We start from the raw sequence: 22,775 nt of genomic DNA on the forward strand, positions 1-22,775 counted from the left end.
CACCCCAAGCCCTGGCAACCATGAGAGCCTCAGAGCCAGGGCCGTGTGGCCACCAGCCCCTCCAAGGTCACTGCAAGCGTGTGCTGGCCTCTGTGCCAGATGATGCTGGGCTATCTGGAGAGAGGCTACATCTGGCCTCTCTGTGCCAGATGATGCCAGCACATACAAGCATCTGCTCCACCCAGAGGTGTCCTGATCAAGTGTGTCCACAGCACTGAGAGCTGCGGGGAACACAAGACAGAGCACCGACAGCTCCAGCGAGAACCCAAAGGGATCCAGAAGGACAGGAAGCCCTCGGGCCACGGGAAGGCATGTCTGGGGCAAACAAGGGAGGTCAGCTGGGGAGGACACGGCCCAAACCTCAGGGGCAGAGGACCACACAGTCGAGGCCCTCCCAGGCACGACTGTCATTAGCGCCCAACAATAACGAAATCTGTAGCTGGCAGAAGCCAGGGGACCCCATGCAGCCTCAATTGTGTGGGCAGGGAGAAGGGAGGGGGCCTGGGTCACACGTCATTTGCTGGGGCATGGGGTCTCGTTCTAAGAGCACCCATAATGGAGCATGGGGAGGGATCCAGAGTCATACCAGCTGACAGTGTACACAGGGGCTCCTGGCTCAGGGAACCCATAACTCACTCGCAGAGGACGACACTTACCCACGTAGTTCTCGACGTCACTGACGTAGAAGGTGGGGGCTGGGACCGCCAGGCCCAGCCCATCTTTCTTGGGGACAAGGATGGGCTCGGTGAAGCCATGCTCTTCCATGTAGCCCAGCGTGAGCTGGCTGCCCGACACGCGGGCTACCACATCTTCTGCACTGCAGGGAAGTACAAGTCGGAGGTCACGTCAAGCCCAGGCCCCAGCCTCCATGACAGGCCTGGACAGGGCCTCAGGGCCGGAGACACGGAGCCTGAGCTCGAGCCATACCACCCCGGCCCCCACGCCCCAGCAGGAGGACCTGCGGCAGTACCTCACTCAGTGGTCACAGGGTAGACACGGCAGGGTTCCACACACACACTCATCACAAGACCCTCGAGGTCCAGGAGTCCAGGGCCAGGGTGAGTGGAGAATGGGGACGCACCACACCTGTCCCTCTTACGACACAGGGAGGCTTGAGAGATGTGAGCAAGATCCCTCCTCGACCTCCCTGCTCTCCACTCGCCTCTCATTCAATAGTACGCTTCTTGAGTACTCAGAGGTCAAACTGCTGCACAGGGGTTAGATCCTATGGGCACAGCTGATGGAGATAAACCTCCTTTCAGAGAGAACCTACCCCCTGGACAAGCTAAGCACAGGACCCAGGGCTGGGCTGGGGTGCTGTGGTCAGCAGCTCTCCTGTCTCCTGTGCGCTGGATGCCACCCTGGGCACCAGGGACCTGCGGGGCCCAGCTGCAAAGACCCCTGTGTGCTGATGCTGGAGAGGGGTTTTCATCAGATGAGCATGCAATGCCATTAACCCACAGCTGAGAGCAGTGCTACAGCAGAGAGGGAAGGAAGCGGGATTAGACAGGGCCTGTTGAAGCCTGGGGGAATGGGAGTGAGAGGGGCAGGGTCTGAGCAGAAAGCATGTACTAGCAAAGGCCTTGGGGAGAGGAAAATGCGACAAGTGTGAGGAATGAGAAGAACCTGGGTGGCTGGGGCAGGGGGGCAGAGGGAAGCACCCAAGTCAGTGGTGGGCCAGGCCACCATGCCAAGAGGACCGGGGAGCCACTGGCCAGCGTGAGCAGGGCAGGGACAGTCAGAGGTTCATCTGGCGGCTCTGCAGACCTACAGGACCAGGGTGGGGCAGGTGACCACGGAGGAGGAGGCTCAGCGTGCGGTGCCTGGACCAGAAGGGGACAGTGAGAGGGGGGTGGCGGACTCAAGAATCAGATGATGTGTGGGCAAAGGTGAGCAGCCGAGGGACTGGTCATTGTGATCAAGGGACTGGGGCCGCTGACTGAGGCCTGGGGATGGGGCAGGAGTGGGGTTGGAGCAGACCCAGAACTGAGGAGGGACACACTTGTTGGGACTGGCCAGTGGATGCAGGTGCACATCCAGACAGGTCAGGAACTCAGAAGGACTAGGCGCTGGAGAAAGAAGCTGAGGAACCGCTGGCCAAGCGACAATCTATGAGACCAGAGAAACAGAGGGTGGGGAGTGAGTGGAGGCCCCAGAATCCCTCAGGAAGAGCAGAGGAGGAGACAGGAGGGCAGGACAGCCAGCAGAGCATGGTGTCACGGTCTCCACGGAGGCCAGGACTCCAGGAGGGGTGCCCGCACCACTGCCATATGTTAACTGGGGCCAGTGAAAGCGAGGACTGAAGAGTGATTCTGGGGTTTGGGCGGAGTGTTAGGGATAAACCAGAAGGAGAGAGCAGAGAGTGAGGAAGAAGGAGGAGTGTGCTGGGCAACTGCGGTGAGAAGCTCTGGGAGCACTGGGACAGCAGAGTCAGCCGTGGAAGCCACAAGGCAGCGGGAGGTATAAGGCTGCCCTTGACGAGCTGGAATCCCAGGCTCTTTTCTAGTCACTAGTGAGAGTTCCGGATTCACACCATACCCAGTGGATTGGGTCTGGAGCTACAAAACCCATGAGGACCCAGCAAGAGGCAAACATGAAACCATCGTGTGGGGACACCTCAGAGCCCAGGGCAGACTGGCTGCCAGGGGAATCTTGCCCTCTGAAGATCACGCATCACACAAGGAGGTAAACCCTCAGGAGGAAGAGCCAGAAGCCTCTTCTGCCCAGAGAAGTAGAGCCTAAGAACTGAGGATAATAGGATAATCGTAAAGGGGATTTTAAGACAAATACGTTAAACCCATTCAAAGGAATAAAGAGAAGATAAAGCAGAGAACAGAAGAGGAGGGGAAAGAACAGGTAACAATGAAAAGGAATAGGAATTATAGAAAAGAAAAATATGATGATTGAAATTTTTACAACTCAGCAGATACATTATACGGTAGCTGGCTAAACAACATTGAATTTGACTGAAAAAAAAGATCTGAAAAAGTAAGAGCAAATAGGGAAGAAGTGCTATTAAAACAGAGAACAGAATGTTTCAGAACATAGATAAAATATGATTCCTCAAATTAAAAGTGCTTACTGAGTCCTGAGAAGGATAAATAAAAGCAACACATTAGAAGCATTGCATTATATGTATGGTATATGAAAAATTTTTTTAAAATCTCAAAAGTTTCCAGAGAGAAAATCAGATTATTCACCAAAAATGAAAATAGAACAAAACAAAAACTCCAGCAACTAGGCTGATATCAGTAACAAGAAATGTCAAAAGAAACAAAATATTATAATATCTCTGGAGTTAAAGGAAAATAACTTATAACCAGAATTTTAGATCCATTTTAGAAAATTAGAATCATGCAAAAATAAAGATGAAATAAACATATTTTCAGACATAGAGAATATTTTTATAGAGCTTTTTCGAAAGAACTACTCCTCCTCCTCAACAAGGAGGAAACCAAATCTTGAAGGAAGGAGTGGAGTGGGGTTCAAGAAATAATGGAAAACTGATCTCCAGATTCCACACAATCCCTATCTTAATGCCACCTGACTATTCTGCAGAAAACGACATGATGAACTTAAAATACTGAAGGAAATACAAGGCACACAGATGACCAAAATATTTTTTATGAAGAACAAGTTGGAGGGTTACTTTCCAATTTCAAGATTCACTACAAAGCTACAGTAATCAAGATTGTGTGGTATTGGCATAATACGAGACATATGGATCAGTGGAACAGAATTGAGTGTCCAGAAAAAACCCAAACATCTATGGTTAACTGCTTTTCATCAAGGGTATCATGATAATTCAATGGCAAATGAATAATTATTTTAATAACTGGGAGAACTGGATATACACATGCAAAAGCATGAAGTTGGACCCTTACCTCATACCACATACAAAAATTAACTCAAAATGAGTTAAAGTCCTAAATATAAGAGCTAAAACTACAAAACTTTTAGAAGAAAACATAGGCATAAATCTTCATGACCTTAAATTTAGCAATAGTTTCTTTTTGTTTTTGTCTAAAAACACAAGCAGCAACAGAAAAAATAACTTGGACCTAATGAAAATTTAAAACTTTTGTGCTTCAAAAGACACCAAAAAAGTGAAAAGACAACCCACAAAATTGGAGAAAGGATTTGTACATCATATATCCAATAAGGAGTCTGTATCTAAAATATACAAAGAACTCTTACAACTCAAAAAGACAAAAAACAACTTCCAATGAGCAAATGACAAATAGCCAACAAGAACATGAAAAGGTACTCAACATCACTAGTCATCAGGGGAATTCAAATTAAAACCACAGTGAGAGACCACTTCACACCTGCAAGGATAGATAGATAGAATCACCATGAAAGTGAAAGTCACTCAGTTGTGTTCAACTCTTTGTGACCCCATGGACGATACAGTCCATGGAATTCTCCAGGCCAGAATACTGGAATGGGGAGCCTTTTCCTTCTCCAGGGGATCTTCCCAACCCAGGGATCGAACCCAGGTCCCCCACATTGCACGCAGATTCTTTACCAGCTGAGCCACAAGGGAAGCAACTCAAAAAGTCAGATAATAGCAAATTCTAGTGAGGACACGAACTGAAACCCTCAGACACTGCTGGTGGGAAGGGAAAGTGGTGTGGGAATTTTCTGTATGACTCAGGGAACTCAAACCAGGGCCCTGTAACACCTAGACGGGGGCCAAAGAACTAAACAGACATTTCTCCAAAGAAGACATACAGATGGCTAACAAACACATGAAAGGATGCTCAACGTCACTCATTATCAGAGAAATGCAAATCAAAACCACAATGAGGTACCATTACACGCCAGTCAGGAGGGCTGCTATCCAAAAGTCTACAAGCAATAAATACTGGAGAGGGTGTGGAGAAAAGGGAACCCTCTTACGCCTAGAAGGGTGGGATGGGGAGGGAGGGAGGAGGGAGGTTCAAGAAGGAGGGAGCATACGTATATCTATGGCTAATTCATGTTGATGTTTGGCAGGAACCGACACAGTTCTGAAGCAATTATCCTTCAATTTAAAAAATTAATTAATTTTAAAAAAAGAAACCAGTCTGGCAATTCTTCCAACAATTATATATTAAGTAACCCCTAAAAAAAATGAAAATATATGTCCAAACAAAGTATTTTACAAGAACATTTATGGTAGAATTCTTCACAGTAGTCAAAAATCAGAAATAACTCAAATTTCTATCAGCTGATGAATGAACAAAGTGTGATCTATCCAAAAGGAATATTACTCAGCCATAAAAAAAGGAATGAAGCACTGACTCTTGCTACACCCTGGATGAACCTTGAGGACATTATGCTAAGTGAAATAAGCCAGTCACAAGGGCCACATATTATACGATTTCTTTTAGAGGAAATGTTCATCATAGGCAAATCTACAGTGATAGAAAGCATGATTAGTGGCAGGACTTCTGGGAGGAATGTGGATCATCAATTTATTTTTGAGGTGATGGAAACCCTCCAAAATTAACTGGAGGTGGTGCCCAGAGCTGGGAATACACTGAACTCTACCCTTCAAATAGATGGATTGCATGGTATATGAATTATATCTCAATAAAGATGGGAAAAAAGAAAATAAGAAAGAAGCCAGAGAGGGGAAATACCTTATCCACAGAGCAGCAAGGAAAAGAGTTGCACTGAATTTCTCACCAGAAACCATGCACTCAAGTAGAGAATGGAATGAGTCGTTTAAAATGTTAAAAGAAAAAACCCACCAACTTAGGAATCTGTGTCCATCAAATTATCCTTCAAAAAAGAAGGAAAGACTTTGTCAGACAAACAGAAGCTATCTTCCAGCTGTGAAGGGCCAAGGGTGGTTCAGAGCAGCTGTCTGTACAACCACATATCCACGCAGTCAGGGTGCCCCCCCACTAGAAGTGATTTCCTGTGACCCTGATCCTGCCCTCTGCCCTCACATGAGACAAGGGTGTACAGGGGGAGGGGCACTCTAAGAAGAACAGGGACACGCCAGCAGGCCATGCGCACGGAGGGAAGCCCACGGCTATATGACACCAGGACCCGCCACATCCAAAGGGTGGTCTCAGGCTGGATACCAGCCCCCACTCCTGGTCCATAAAGTGAGGACAGTGGCTGTCTCTCAGGAATGTGCTGTGGGAAGGGCCATACCAGGTAGGGGAGATAAGACTCTTCCCTCCAGGGCTGTGAAGAGGGTCACAATCACCTATCCTCGGAGGTGCTGAGAAGGGACAGATCAGCTCCCGTGCTGGGAGCACCTGGAGCTTCTGGGACTTTGCTGCTTCCCCTGGAGGGAAGCTGATGGCCCTGGAGCCCCAGTGCAGGGTGCATATCCAGACCTCAGGCTGGAGAGGAAAAGGCCTGCTCACCTGGGAAAGGTCCGGCTCCGCAGCTCCTTGATGAAGAGCTGGCTGCCGTTCTGCACAGGTTTCACTTCCGGCGTCTGCCCGGGGCCATGTTTATGCCAGGTTCGCTTCTTCTTCACTGTGGGGGAAACAGGAGGCAGGTCATCACCTGCAACCCCCGCCTCTCCCCATGCCTGCAGAGACCCAGCCAGGAGGGCAGCCACCATGAATGCTGCAAGACTCAGACCTCTCAGAGGCAAAGAAGTTGGGGTTCCCTGGCCCCCACCCACCCAGCCTCCCCAGCCTCTCAGGACCCGGGGGTGACACATGGTCAGGAACTCCCACCTCTCACATCCTGAGTCACAGCCCCCACTTCACCTCTTACCCCATACTCCCCATCCTGCTGACTCAGACAATGGCACTCAAAAGCTGGGGCTTCCTAGGGCCCCACCTCACTCAGCACTCAGTCCGCTGAGAACTCATCAGAGGTGACCCCTGAGAAGCTCCCACCTAGGCTCACTTTTCAGGACCCCTCTCACCTGTCTTACGCTCAGACTTGCCCTTAAATAGACAGACCACTGCTCTTCCCTACTGGGATCTTTGCTGCCATGACAGCCCACAACTCGCAGGCAGGGCAGGCCAGACTCATCTTCTATGCCCACTGCCCTCCCCACGCCCTGCCCACCACTGCCTGCCCATCCTCAGGGTATCTTCTATGCCCACTGCCCTCCCCACGCCCTGCCCACCCCTGCCTGCCCATCCTCAGGGTATCTTCTATGCCCACTGCCCTCCCCACGCCCTGCCCGCCACTGCCTGCCCATCCTCAGGGTATCCTATTATCACACCTGCTCCCAGGGCACTGGACACACGCATCTTGGACTTTTACACATGAGAATGCACACCTGTCCCTCCTGGACTGCGACACATGCTCACGCACATACACATATGCACATCCACATGTAAGCACACATGCCCTTACTGGGCCAGGACACGCACATGCACACTAGGACACACACAAATATAAGGACAAATATGCACACACACTAACATACGCTCCTACTGGACTTCGAGCTCCCAGAGGGAAGGAAGCTATTTCCGTAATACCTTCTGCCCTATTCAGGGCAGCCATGGATAACTCAGTGAGTGAAGATGGGCCAGGCATGGAGACCCATCCTGGGGGGCTGCCTGTCGGGGTTTTAAACATGATCCTCAGGCAGAGGTGTGACTGGAGGTGAGGGAGAGCTGGCGGGGCCCTTAGAGTGTCTGTCTTTCACAGACAGGGATCAGGTGGGGGCTGCAGTCCGCCTGCATTTCAGTGGTTGTGGGGATGAAGGGAGCTGACGACTACTGGGTGGGACCTGCCTAAAGCAGGAAGAGGAAGGCACTGGGTGCAGGGTGGCTGAGCTGACCTCTGCTCCAAATTGCCGCCTCTTCCCTGTCTCATCAAGTCAGAGTTCCCTGAGACTGTCTCCTAAAATAGGTGATATTTACATCATGCTTGATCTCCCAGACCAAAGTGCAAATGCATATTATGGAAATCAGGCCAGGTCCTAGAAAGGAGGGGCTGGAGCTAGAACTTCTGGTGGTAACACCAGACCCAGTGAAAGTGAAAGTCGCTCAGTCATGTCTAACTCTTTGCAACACCATGGACTATAGTCCATGGAATTCTCCAGGCAAGAATACTGGAGTGGGTAGCCCTTCCCTTCTCCTGGGGATCTTCCCAACCCAGGGATCAAACCCAGGTCTCCCGCATTGCAGGCAGATTCTTTACCATCTGAGTCACAAGGGAAGCCCCACCAGACCCAGAGAGGAGTCCAAATCTTTCTTGCCCACCTATCCTGTAGCTGTGTGACTCTAGGCAAGTTACTGGGTGTCTCTCTGTCTCATCTTTAATGCTGGTCCTGGCCTTCTGGGCTCCTCCTGAGTATGGAGGGCCCTGTGCCAGGAGACACAGGGAGTGACTGAGTCTTGGAGGGGGCATACAGCCCAGAGACAGCAGACATGCAGGGGGCCCATGCATACAGCAGTGGGCAGCAGAAGAAAGAAGCAGCATCTCCTCTGTCTGCCAGGAGCCAGGCCTGGAGCCCCTGCTGACCAGCAGCCAGTGGCAGTCTTGGGCCATCTGGGCTTCCCGGGCCTTCACTCGGGACTGGACAGCTTCAAGTACCTCATGTAGAGGCTGGAATATGCCTGATACTGTGGCTGGAGCAGGGATGCTAGGACAACAGCCAAAGATGAAGCTGTGAGGCAGGTCTGAGCTCACAGGGCTACTCTTGAACACCTCTACAGCCCTGACTGGTGGGCTCCTTCCCTCCCCAGGGTCTAAGACCCTCCTGAGCTCTAAGGCTGAGCCTTCCCTGCCTGTGGGTGGCCCAAGACACCCTCTGACAAGGTACCCAGGGGACGGATGGAAGCTGGCGGGGACTCAGCGGATCCCCCGGGTTACAGGGGCAATAGGTATCCCTAAGACATTCGGCAATACAACCGAGCCCATCCTCCTAAGCATGGTTTGCCCCATCCCAAAGGTGTGACAGCGATGCTTGCCTCAGGGAGAAGGAAAGTAAGAAATTAGTAAGTAACCTCTTAAAAATTTCCTTAAATTCTAAAGGAAATCAATCCTGAATATTCATTGGAAGGAGTGACGCTGAAGCCTAAGCTCCAATACTTTGGCCACCTGATGAGAAGAGCCGACTCATTAGAAAAGACCCTGATGCTGGGAAAGATCGAAGGCAGGAGGAGAAGAGGACAACAGAGAGATGGTTGGATGGCATCACCCACTCAATGGACATGAGTTTGAGCAAGCTCCGGGAGATAGTGAAGGACAGGGAAACCTGGCGTGCTGCAGCCTATGGGGTCGCAAAGAGTCGGACTCGAATGAGCGACTGAACAACAACAAAACCTCTTAAGCAGTCATGGAGCTAACAAGAGGCAACACTAGGACTCAAAATCACTTTAAGGGTCATGTCACCTGACTCCCATGAGCCTTCATGGGTAAACCTGTGGGCCTGAGAGTCACAAACCAAAATCACTCCAAGGGACAGATGGCAGCAGCGTGGAGGGGGAACCCTGTGATCTCGTAAAGACAGGCAAAGCACGAGGGATGTGGCCTCAGGTCCAGCTGGCTCTGGGAGCCCTGCCTCCATCCATCCCTAGTGCTCCATCCCCCACTCCATCCTGTCCTGGCCCTCTTCCTGCTGGCCTCACCTCACTGTGCCCACCACAAACCGCACCCAGGCCAGAACAGGGAAACGAGGCAGGCAGGTGGGCTTGGGTGGTTCCCAGGGGGCACAGGGTCATCAAGGGGCCTTCCTGCAGAAGGTGTGACTGGAGTCCACGCAGCAGAAACCAACCCGTCTGTCACAGACAGGCTCGGGTCAGGGCACACACATGTAAAATGAAGGGTGACGGGCAGTGTAGGAATGCGCACTGGCGGAAGGTGTGCCTTCATCCCTGCTGGACACACAGCCCATCACGGGAGTCTCATCCACAGAATTTATAAAGCACATATGCACACACATGTGCATGCACACACGCAATGCACACAGTCAGGGAGGGGTTTCCAGGTCCCCCCAGGCTGAAGTCCCACACTGCTGATCTAGAACAGTGCTATAGAGGCGTCCTGGCCCCCCACCCTCCCTGAGCACACCCCAGGGTAGTGCCTACCCTGGCACTCAGATCTATATGGGAGGTGTCTCCCAGCTCCAGCCCTTATTGGCCCCCCATCCCACTCCCAGGGCCATGAGGGGCAGGCCTGAGTGCATACCCTGTTCATCTCCCCTAGCCTCCAAGCCTTCCTGGAGTTTCACAAGGTGTTACAAATGCAGACTAAGCCACGGGGTGACAGACATCCTCCTGTGTCTGCTGTGAAGCCATTATCAGAAGGATGGGGTAATTTAGGGCAGACATATTGTGAGCATCAGTGCTGTCAACTTCTAGGGTTGTGAGGGTAAGTTAGGAACTTGAGAACCTTCACGCCTGGAAAGTTCAGAAGCCACCAGGCCTTCTCATCTTCTGCTCATGCATTTACCACATGCCCACAATGAGCTGGAGAGCAGGGCACAAGAGCCAAAACGAATACAGTTCCTACGGTCACTCAGTGATGATGGAGCACAGGCTAGGCAAAAAGAGAGGCCCAAGAAAGGTCAAGGTGGGACAAGACTGCTCTTCACCCAGCTTCCCAAAGGGCTAGATGGGCTCCCTTGGCCGGCCTCAACCTACAGAACAGGACTGCTGGGGATCTGCTGGGGGTGGGCTCACCCTGCACCAGTGGATCCACAGGACTCCACACCTCTATGCCCACTGGATCCACAGGGTCACCCCACCAGGGCTCCAGGGCTCCAGCCCCGGCAGATCATGGTTCTCCTCCCATGTGGACCTGGCCTTGGAACTTGCCTCCCAGCCTTGATGTGGGGCCCTTTAGAGCCACCCTGGATGAGCCCATGCCTTGGAGAGCACCCACTGGGCCTCCCCCATACCCCCAAAGGGCCACATGGAAGGGGAGCATGATAAAGTCTTTGTGATGCACAAATAGTAGTGTGAGAATGGGAATTCTTTTGCATTTCAAAAATACAAAATTCCTTGGCCATATACTTCAATTAAGAAAAAAAAAAACTATTAGTTGTCCTCTCTATACTCTTATTTATTAATAATGTGGAACCGACAGGAAATAAAATGCTTTTCATTGCTGAAAAAAAGATAAAGGGGATCACCTAAGATTCCAAGCAAGGAGTGCTAGAGATGGGAAGGAGAACAAGTCCCCAATAATGCAATAATGCACATTCCTAGACCGCTACACAGATAAGAAGTGGCCAGCTGGGCAGAGCTGGGCAGAGATGGGATGGATGGCCCCTTGGACATCTCCCAGTCTATGTCCCCATCTCACATTGCCTGGTCACTGCAAATGCTTGAGTTTGCAACCCTAGACCAGGCCTTTGGAGGCTGGCGGGCTCTCTGCAAAGGCCATGAGGGGCCCTAGCTGCATCTGCAGGCAGAGGATGATCAGGATGGCCACAGCCAGCCCACTAAGGCCATGAGGGGCAATAAATGAGACAGGAGGAGGTCCCTAGGCACCAGAGGCCCCTGGCTGCAGCTTCACAGGGCAGTTGACTCCAGCAAGGTAGGGTCCAGCTGGGGCTGGGATCAAGGTCACGCAGAGACCTCAGCTGCACCGTCAGATGCGAGGGGCAGCAGCATGGGCCATACTTACAGGTGGACTTGCCGTGGGTCTTCTCACAGTTTGGGCAGTGGTATATGTCGATGTCCGGGGCCTCCTCCTCTTCCACCCCAACACAGCTGAAACGGAGGAGAAACAGATTATCACCAGCAGTCAGCAACTCCTTAATTGCTTCCCCTGCAAAGCTCGGCAACACCTCAGGAGAAAGGGAAGGTGGTGTGAGGGCAGTTGGGGCAGAGTATGTGAGGCAACAGTAGCTCACAGGGATGGGGTGGGGGACTCAAAATGGAGAGGGAGGGTCAAGGAAGGCCTCACCATGTGTGACTGGGAGAGGCAGAGGGGACTGGCCAGACTTTAGGCTTTCCTCCAAGAGAGCCATCACTACCTGTCACTACAGAGTCCAGAGAGGCTGAGGCAGGAGGCGGGAGGTGGGGTGTCTCAGAGCCCAGGCACTCCCATCATTTCAGCATAGAGTCTGCAGCCGTGGGCAGGGCCCCTCCGGACCCCATGAAGAGGACTGCTGTAAGTCACCTTCCCCAGGGAGCTGAACCAGGGAGCTAGGACAACTAGATATCAGAAGGGTGAAACTGAACAATTACCTCACACCACACACACAAAAATTAACTGAAAATGGATTAACAATCTAAACATGAGAGCTAAAACTATAACACTCTTAGAAGAAAACACAGGGGTGAATCTTTACGACCTTGGATTTGGGCACGGATAGGACATCAAAAGTATAAGCAACACGAGAAGGAAATGGCAGTCTACTCCAGGATTCTTGCCTGAGAAATCTCACAGACAGAGAAACCTAGCAGGCTATGCCCATGGAGTCACAAACAATCAGACATGACTTAGCAACTAAAGAAGACCATGCTAACAATATTTTCAAGAGTAAAAGATATTTTCTTACCTCCACTGTTGCTTAAAAATAGCATTTAAAAAAAAGATAAAATTAATATGCCCAAACATTGTGAATAAAAGACAAAGTAACTAAAAGTTAAAAAAAAAAAATACAAGCAACAAAAGGAAAAAGAGATAAATTGGACATCATTAAAATTTAGAACTTTTCTGCATTAAAGGACATCAAGAAAGTGAAAAGGCTTTTCACTGTACAGAATGGGAGAAAATACCTGCAAATCATATTCCTAATAAGGGTCTATCACTGAAATGAATAAAGAACCTCACAACTCAACAACAAAAAAGACATATCAATTTTAAAATGGTCAAAATAAATAAATAAATAAATAAAATGGTCAAAGGTTCCACATAGAAATTTCTCCAAGGAAATAGAAGTGGCCAACAAGCTCACGAAGAGATTCTCAACATTGTTAGTCATCTGGATGCGACTGAAATGCAAATCAAAACCATGAGATACAACTGCACATTCACTAGGATGGCTATAGTTGAAAAAAAGAAAATGGGAAAAGAGCAAGGACTGGTGAGGATGCAAAGAAATTAGAATGCTCTCCTATCACAGGGCTTTCCTAGTGGCTCAGATAGTAAAGAATCTGCCTGCAAGGAAGGAGACCCGGGTTCGATCTCTGGGTCGGGAAGATCCCCTGGAAAAGGGAACAGCAACCCACTCCAGTATTCTTGCCTGGAGAATTCCATGGACAGAAGACAATGGCAGGCTACAGTCCATGGGGTCACAAAGAGTCAGACACAACTGAGTGACTTTCACAATGGTTTACATATCACAGGTAGGAATGTTAAATGGTACAATTTCTATGTAAAAACAGTATGGCAGTTCCTCAAAAAGTTAAACATAAAAGTATCAGATGACCCAGCAATTCCACTCCAAGGTATAGACCCAAAAGAACTAAGAACAGTTTCTTAAACAAATCCTTGTACACAAATATTCACAGCAGCGGTAGTTGCAAGAACCAAAAGATGTAGGCAACCCAAATGTCCACTAACTGATGAATGGATAAACAAATTGCAACGCTGCCATACAACGAAGTGCTCTTCGGCCTTAAAAAGGAACGAAGTGCTGATACACACTACAACAAAGATGAACCTGAAAAGCATTGTGCTGAGCAAAGGAAGCCAGGCATAGAAGGCCACAAACTGTGATTCCATTCAGATGATCACACCCAGCATAGGTAAATGTAGAAAGACGGAGACCTACTGGTAGCGCCACTACACTTCAAATTCCCAGTTTCCTCCAAGGGCCTCTGTTAACAGCAGCTCCTCCCAACTCTCCCTTTTCCTCCATAAAAGAATGGTCCTCTCCTCTGTTCCCTGGACTTGCCTGTGCTCACCAGAGACTGCATGTCTCAAACCATAATTCTTTGTTGTGCCTGAATAAACCCATTTTGCTGGTAAAATAGCTGGCTGTGTTATTAGTTTAGATCAACCGTGCAGACTGCATGTCCACACTGGGCACTGGCTCTAGGCTGCTCCTCACTGGCAGCTCCTGGAGCTCACAAACGCTGAGGATGGCGACCTCCCCTGAAGGGTCTGTCTCTGTCCCAGCAGAGGTCATGCATACCCACAGCCCACTGCGAACCCCCGCCTGCCCAGGGACCCAGGGACAAATGAGAAGGGCTGCAATGGTTCTGCTGCAAGGCCTCTATGTGCCAGCACTGACCCTGCAGGCAGGCAGAAGGTCTCAGGTCAGGTGACACAAGGCCCATTCAACAGGTCAGGAGTCAGGTGTACCATGGCAGGCCCAAGGGGCTTCTCCAACGTAGGCTCTAAGGGCACAGGGGGGACCACTCCCACCCAAAGGCCTCATAAGGGTTGAGTTTCAAGTCAATCAAAGGGAAGGAAACCAAAGCGCCTTAAATACAACCCCCCCAGTTGGCATTTCTCAGGCCTACTTCCTGGGACTGGCTCCCCCAAACACCACCTGCTGATCCCTCACATCACTGAAGCCTCATCATGCTCTGGAAGGCCCACAGCAGGGGCCTCTGTGACAGATGGGGAAACTGAGACCCAGAGGTCACAGCCATGTGAACTGTGCATGCAAATACCCCCACCCCACCCCTGGGAGCCCCCTCTTTAGAATACCACCACCTGGGGGGCACAGGTCTCACCTGGGCCAGGATGGGTCTGGCTGTTTGTTGTGTTGAGCAGGAAGGCCCCAGGACTGAAAGCGAAAGTGAGAGACAAGGAAGGTGGGCCCCATTCTGCTGGGCACACTTGAGGGCTGCCCCTCACCTAGGAGAGCAACCCAGGGCTTGGGCCACCCAGTGGGGTGACCCCAGGCACGCCTGCCCTCTCCTAATGGGAAATACCAGCAGCAACTCCCCCCCTAGAGAGATGCATCACCACCCTGCCTGTCTGTGCCCATGACCCTAACAAGGCCACCTGGCATGTGGAAATGAAGTCCCCAGATCCAGCCCATTGGGTGTACCATGTGCAGGGGGGAACCGCCCCTAATCCTGTCTTAAGGGTCCCGGGACCCACTGCCCAGTTCAAGATCCTGTGTGCAGAGCACTAGACCACATCTGCTCACTGCCATTCTGTCAGCGTTGTTTACTGAAAACAGTTCTTTTATTTTATTATCCCAACATTAAGCCTTTCTGAGGGCTCCTAAGAAATTATTTGAGGAATTATAAAAAATCAGAACAACAGAAACATCAGAAGCATTTTTCTTGCCCCAAAGCCAGAAGCAAAGACACTGCTGTTCTGATGGAGACTGTCACCCCAACTTGCATCTACATCGATCACACGTTTAGTGTGCGTGATTAATGCCATCCCATGGTGAGAAGAGAAATGCAGACGTATTCACATTAAGTGGCTGCTAGTGTGATGAGTCAATATTTAAAGACAAAAAAAGAAGCACACATTTCACATTAATACACACCAAACCCCTGCCTTGCCCTCACTAAGTACAGTGGGCAAGTATCAATAATTAAAGAGCATTCAGCATGCACGTTAAGTCACTTCGGTTTTGTCTGACTCTTCGCGACCCTATGGACTGTAGCCTGCCAGGCTCCTCTGTCCACGAAATTCTCCAGGCAAGAATACTGGAGTGGGTTGCCATTTCCACCTCCAGGGAAGCTTCCCGACCCAGGGATCGGACCTGAACCTCCTGCAGCTCTGGGCATTGCAGGTGGATTCTCTACTGCTGAGCCACCAAGGAGTATCAGTTTGAAGAAAATTCCAAATATGCATGTGCCTGCACATGCATGCCCTCCACAGGAGCCCTGTTAAGGGCCACCTGAACCCAAGCAGCCAGACTGTACTGAATTTGGAAGGCCCTCCCTCCACTGGAGACCCCTGTTGGTTCACAACAAGAGCTGGGCACCCAAGGACTTCTCTGGATGGACACGGAGCTCAGCAGGCCCAGCCTCCTAGTCCTTCTGCATCTGTGGCAAGGTGCCCAAGGTCCTCGCCTGTCCATGCCCCTGGTGGAACTGCAGCAGGCAAAGGCTCTCTGCGGACACAGTGAGCCAAAGAGGCGGTGAAAATGGTCCTCGCAGCACCCTGCCCCAGACTCAGGAGCTTCTCAATGGAAGGTGGGTATTGCCCTCCTGGGAAGCAGGCACTGAAGCTTGCCACACACTCCAGGCCCAAGCAAGGGTTCAAAGGGTTCAAACGTGGCTGGGCCCAGCTGCATCTGTGTCCCTAGGATCATCACAACCGCACAAGGCAGTCCCAAGTGTAGCCTGGGAGAGTCAGCCAGGCCTCAGGCAGAGCTGGCCAGGTGAGCAGACTGGGGAGAGGCAGGGGAGGGGAGCAAGAGAGAGGGAAAGTGGAGGCAGGCAGCTCAGGGCAGAAGGGAAAGACCAGAAGCTGGGAGAGGTGCTGTGGGACCAAGGCAGGGGAACCCTACGTAGACCTCAGAGGCTAGATGGGGACAAATGTCACCCAGGATATCCGTTCAAAAACAGAACAGCTTCAACAGCTCTGACACCTTGGCAAAAAGACACAGGCAGCCAGATAATTGTAGCATTTGTCCTTTTTAATTCTGATGAGAATAGTGGTCCCCCAAGCACCCCACAGGCCACATGCCTTCTTAAAGGACAGGAAGTTGTGAGGGTCAAATCCAGCCTGCCCAGCCCCAGTGCCCAGGGTGGAAAGCTGTGGTCCACCCAGGTGGTGGACAGCAGGCAGAAGCACAGACTGCCAGGACCACCTAAGACATCACCATGGACCTTGCTGACCCCACGTTCCCTACCTTGGAGAAAATCCAGGTCGTCAGCACCCAGGACCCCAGGTCCCTAGGAGAAGGCTGAAATGAATGAGTGATGTTTCTACTGCATTTTCAGGGGCTCATGACCTGGTGAGGCTAGGGACTGGTTTGATCTGAGCTACCAGGGACCCCAGCAGGCCAGAAAGCCTACCCCAAACAAGTGTTATGTTCATTTGGTGCCCAGAGCCCAGTAAGTAGAAAGACAACAGAATTTTCAAAGACAGAGGTGAGTGGGAGATAAGACACCAAAGATGACCAAGAAAAAGAGAACTGAGGAGTTTGATGCTGCAAGTTTCAGACACTTGCAAAGGTGGCAAAATGAGGTCAGAAATGTCAAAGCGGCTATCCCCCCTCCAGGAAGTCCTGCTGCCAAGGAAGCCTGGGTTCCCTGTTCTTTGTGAAAAATCCAAAACTACCCCTTGGAGATGCTCTGGTTGTGAGACCCTCGTGAACCAAGGGCCAAGGGGGATCAAGGGAGGAACAGCTCTTCTGTGGCCATCCCACAGGAATCCCAGTTCTGCCTGCCAGTAGGGTAACTTCCAGTAGCACGTTCTAGAATCCTACCCCCAAGCAAGCAAGGTATGACCTCGTGGTAATGGCCCTGCCAGAGGAGCTCCCCAGGGCATAGGCTCCTGGCCCAGCCTGGGCACCACTCTCTTCTGCTCAGTCTTTGAGAATCAAGGTTGGAATTTTCTCATGAATCCAAAATTAGACTGCATTGTGGTTTTTTCCTATTGTGTTGTCAAGGATGTTGATTTACCGTAAATCACAACTTCTGTAACAGTTTTGATTTTTTTAAGTTAGAGGAGGAGCCTCCAAAAAAGGAGGTGGCCTCTTTTAATTCCAGAGGGAAGGTGGAAGGGCAGAACTCCCCTCATGTTCCAGCGCCCGCACTGTGAAGCACCGAGGAGGGCAGAGGTGGCACAGCTGATGTGTCAATAATGGTCATGGCACGTGGGGCCACTTGGACTCATCCTGCCCGTGGAGGAACTAACATGGGAAGAAGCCTCCCCAGACACAGTCGTGTGTGCCTGGGTTTAAAAAAGGTTTCCGTCCTTTGGGCCAGTAATTCCACAATCTCAAACCTAGTATAAGGCAGAAAGTAGAAATGCACACAAGATTCACATGCAAGATGGTCCACCCCATGATTATTCACAATAGCGAAAAATTAAGAACCGTAAACTTTTCCAGCCAGGAGGTCAGAGACCCAGGTCATGCTATGCTCACATAGCAGGATATCACACAGCCGTCAAAACTCAGGTTTTATACATTTTTGAGTTTACGTGTTCACAATGTGCAGACACTCAAACTACAGCCCCGGCACATACTGACACAAGAGGGCTCCACACTGGTACCGGGCAATGGCAAGCTTATTTTCTCTTTACACTTTTTGTATTTTCCTAAATCACTGAAATGAGTATGTATTCCTTTTCATAACAAGTAGCAAAAGACTTGCTTTATTCAGAAGATGAGAACCATGTCCCTTCCTAGCTCATCTCCTCCACATTTCTCAGGTCCTGGTATCCCGCTGAGAAGGGTTCCTGAGCTGTCCATCCGGGGACACCCATCTCAGGGCCCCTGGGTCTCCCCTGGGAGCTTGGTGGAGGGAAGAATCCACGCTGCAGACAACAGGGAGAGGCAGGGCGGGTGGACACCTGCATGCAAGCCTGGGTGGGCCAGGGAGCCCCAGAAGGCCTGGGGGTGCTCAGCGATTCCCCTCATGATGACCTCACCCCATGTCAAGCCAGCCCCACTTCAGGGCCATCCCCTTCCTCCTGCACTCTCCCACATTCCTGCCTGCAGTCTCCAGCAGGCGCCCAGAAACTGGTCACTGGCACATTTCCACACGACAAAGCCATAGGGACCACAACTCAGTCACAACTCTGCTTCAAGACGGTCACCAGCCACACATCATCAAACTTAAGGTGGTCACATGAGCAACCACTCTCTGAGTGCCCAGCCTCGAGTCCAGGAGCTGCACAACCTCCACACGACGGGAAGAAATCACAGCGGGAGAAGGGATTTGACACCTTCAGAGCCATACAGGGGCTCAAGACAATATGTCTGGTGCTCCCAAGACGCTCCCAGGCAGCAGCTGTCCACAGGTTTTGTGGTTTCACCCTAAGACCCTCAGGTATGGTATGCAAGGGGGAAACTGAGGCCCAGAGAGGTCCACATTTGCCCAGAGCACACAGAAGTGGGGCAAGAGCAGGTGAGGTCAGCCGGGTCTGTCTGCACCCCACACCTCGTATGCATCTCAGGAGCCCTCACAGCTCCCAGCCAGCCAAGGCCTGCTGTGCAGAAGTGGGTAGCAAACACTCTGCCACAGAAGGAGGTGGGGGTGCAATAAGGACTGGACCCCCGGTGCAGCTGAGCCCTCAAAGGACAAGTTCATAAAGAGGAACAGAAAAGAGGAAACAGCCAGACCTGGCCCAGCTGGAAGAGCCTGCCAGTGGGTTGCCTGTGTGCCCGGGATGACAGAGTGCCAGCCATGGCCTGGGGCGGGGTGGGGTGGGGGGGCAGCAGAAGTTGACACTGTGCCACAGAGGAGGGTCTTGTTCCCAACTCTGGAAGGCAGTCAGCCTGAGGACTCAGTATATCAGGACCCCCAAGGGTCACACATGCAGATGATACCACTCTAATGGCAGAAAGTGAAGAGGAACTAAACAGCCTCTTGATGAGGGTGAAAGAGGAGAGGGAAAAAGCTGGCTTAAAACTCAGCAGTCAAAAAACTAAGATCATGGCATCTGGTCCCTTCATGCCACTTCATGGCAAATAGAGGGGGAAAAGTGGAAGCAATGACAGATTTTTTTCTTCTTGGGCTCCAAAATCACTGGTTACTGCAGCCATGAAATTAAAAAATGCTCGCTTGCTCCTTGAAAGGAAAGCTCTGACAAACCTAGACAGCAGATTGAACAACAGAAACATCATTTTGCTGACAAAGGTCCGTAGAGTCAAAGCTATGGTTTTTACAGTAGTCATGTAGGGATGTGAGAGTTGGACCATAAAGAAGGCTGCGCACCAAAGAATTGATGCTTTCAAACTGCGGTGCTGCAGAAGACTCCTGAGGGTCCCTTGGACTGCAAGGAGATCAAACCAGTCAATCCTAAAGGAAATCAACCCTGAATATTTATTGGAAGGACTGATGCTGAAGCTGAAGCTCCAATATCTTGGTCATCTGATGTGAAGAGCCAACTCATTGGAAAAGACCTTGACTGGGTAAGATTGAAGGCAAAAGGAGAAGGGAAGAGGTAGAGGATGAGATGGTTAGACAGCATCACCGATTCAATGGACATGAACTTGGGCAAACTCCAGGCGATAGTCTGGGACAGGGAGGCCTGGCATGCTGCAGTCCATGGGGGCGCAAAGTGCTGGATATCACTTAGAGACTGAACAACAAGGGTCACACAGACCATGTGGCTTCCATCTGGACCTTGTGGGGACCCAGTTATAGAGCAATGACAGAGCTTTGCTGGGGGCAAAGCCCCCCATTTGGTGGTGCTGAGCCCAGATGTAAACTTGAACAAAAAACCGAGACAGGTATTGTCAGAAGCCACCTCATTTGGGGGTGGCTATTACACAGTCACAGATAACTAGGGCTGTGGGGAGGGACTGAATACTCAGAAGAAATGAAAAGAGGTTCCAGAAGATGAAGGACAATTGTTCTCCTAACCCCTGCCGGTGAGGCAAGTAAGCTCAGAAAGGATTGTATGTACAATGCCCAGCGCCATGCCTGACACAATGCAAGAGCCTGCAAAGACAGTTTACTGCCTGCTGTAGTCATCACCACCTTCACCATCACCATCACGGTCACTATAGTCATCACCATCATGATCAACACCATCACCACTATCATCATCACCAGCATCACCAGCATCGTCATTGTCATCATTTTCTCCTGATGAGCTGATGGATCATGACACAAGCTCTCCCTTCTGTCAGCAAGTGGCTGAGAAAGAGCAAAATTCCAGCGCAAAACAAAGAATCTGCATGGAAAGAATGCCAACATCTATTCCTATTCCCAGATGTGTCATGTCCACTCCTCCAGGACTCAGAGGTGAATGGACTCCAGCCAGCCCTGCCTGTCTCCAAGGAGAGAATGAGGGGCCAGTGGTCTCTGATCAGCTGAGACCCACCCCATCGTGCCCACAGCTTTTCCTGCCTGGCTGTAATGTCTTTGTTAGTGCTTTTCCACATTTCCCTCAGCAGGATGGGGCACCCAGGGGAACATAAGCTTCCAGGGGGGTGGAAGATATGGGGGAATGGAAGCCATGGGGGACAAAGCAATGGGGGGGATCAAAGCCCCAGGGGGATAGAAGCCATAGGCAGACAAGCATGGACAGGAGTGTCCCTCATCCTCCAGGCCAACCCAAGAGCACCACTCACAGCAATCTGAAGGAAGCATCATTGTAGGGGAAGAAACTCCTCTCTCCCAGTTCAAAGGTTTAAACAAGGTGGGTCATGACCTTATAAACTGATGTCGCTCACTCTAATGGGTAGAGGTGGAGGTCAAGGTCCCCCATGTTCACATACCTCTTCTGCCAGCCACCTTGAGGCAAATGGCTCATGTTCCTAGTCTCCTTCATCTGGTACAGGCACAAAGGCAGTGCGAGGGGCAGTGAGAGGATTGGCAGGACAGAGAGCAGCGGCGTCGGGGGAGCGAGCACAGGGGCCTGGGAAGGGTCCCAAGGGAGGCAGAGTGCAGCCTTGGGGAGTCTACACCCAGGTGCCACTCTGGGACAGACAGGACTCTCCCCAACAAAGGTGAGAGACACAGGCAGAGGCAGACAGGTGACAGCGTGCTGTCCACCCAATGTCACCATCACCTGAGAGGGCTCTCCCAACCCACTGCCCGTTTTGAAATCTTAAACCCTACAGAAAAAATGCAGTGGATACCTGTGTCCCCTTCACTCAGGTTCTCCAATGGTTAACAATGCCCCTCATTTGCTTTATATCTCTGTAGTTTTTTTTTTTTTTTCTGAAACATTTGCAAATCTGTTACAGACGTGAGGACCGGCCCCCTAATTCATCACCCTGCAGTCTCCTAAGAACTGAGCTGTCTCCACCATAACCACAACATCAAAGTTAACACCATAAGACATATCCTAAAGCACATGTCTACATATCCATATTTTCCCAGTTGTCTCAACAACATTCCTCACAGCTGTTTGTATTTGACCCCAGATCACACATGGCACCAGCTGCCCAGCCTCTGGCTCCTGAAATGGGGGCACTGCTGTGTGTGCTTCGTTGCTCAGTTGTGTCCGACTCTGTGACCCCACGGACTGTAGCCCATTAGGCTCCTTTGTCCATGGGGATTCTCCAGGCAAGAATACTATAGTGGGTTGCCATGCCCTCCTCCAGGGGCTCTTTCCCACCCAGGGATCAAACCCAGGTCTCCCGCAGATTCTGGATAACCAGCTGAGTTACCAGGGAAGTCCTAAATGGGGGAGGGGGTACTATTTTTCTTTGGTGCTGTTGCCTTTTGCAGGCTCCAGGCCGGTGGTCTCCTATGTACACTGCATTCCGGACTGCCTGGTGTTTCTGCACGACCACACCTGAGCTGCATTTCTGACACGAGTGCCCCATGCGGAGCGCTGGCATAGATCACAGACTTGAGTCAAGCTGTGCCCCCATGCGTCAAGCTGTGCCCCTGTGGACATGCTGATTGGAGTCTCCGGGGTGGGACAGGCCCACTACCAGGTCAAAAAGAAGGGACTCTGGGGGCGAGGGGGGGTCACTCTGTTGCCCCTGCAACGTCTGACCTACGGCCTCAGTGTCCAGGGCTGACCCAGTTATTGCCCTGGGGTTTCCACTTAACAATATGTCCTGGCAAATATATTGTCTTGGCAGTATGTCTAGACAACTTCTGCGAAGGCTTTGAAGATCTGGATCCCAAGCCCCACCTAACTTACTGGATCAGACCCATTTCTAAAGACAAGCTGGGCCTAGGAGCTGCGAGAGCAGGGCCTATTTTAGGAAGCCAGGTGGGGCCAAGCCTGTGCTCTTTTCAGCTCTCACCTGGGGTTTCTGTGAGCCACTGGGGCTATAACTTCCTTCACTGGGCTACAACCCCTTGCAGAAAAGCAGGCCACATGCACAGCATGAGTCC

At 51.0% G+C, this 22,775-nt stretch overlaps 1 protein-coding gene across 3 annotated transcripts in view; it reads right to left on the reverse strand.

Annotated features, from left to right (window-relative positions):
• PHF2 (PHD finger protein 2) overlaps positions 1 to 22,775 on the reverse strand; it is an 82,628-nt gene that overhangs the window by 24,908 nt on the left and 34,945 nt on the right. For all 3 annotated transcript variants that reach the window (XM_043927396.1, XM_043927395.1, XM_043927397.1), the window contains exons 2-4: positions 11,551 to 11,636; positions 6,369 to 6,483; positions 657 to 817 (exon numbers count right to left, since the gene is read on the reverse strand). In XM_043927396.1, the coding sequence (XP_043783331.1) occupies positions 657 to 817; positions 6,369 to 6,483; positions 11,551 to 11,636 (362 nt within the window). The remainder of the gene's footprint in view (positions 1 to 656; positions 818 to 6,368; positions 6,484 to 11,550; positions 11,637 to 22,775) is intronic.

The sequence above is a fragment of the Cervus elaphus genome, chromosome 16 (genome assembly GCF_910594005.1).
Source record: "Cervus elaphus chromosome 16, mCerEla1.1, whole genome shotgun sequence".
NCBI classification, from domain to species: Eukaryota; Metazoa; Chordata; class Mammalia; order Artiodactyla; family Cervidae; genus Cervus; species Cervus elaphus.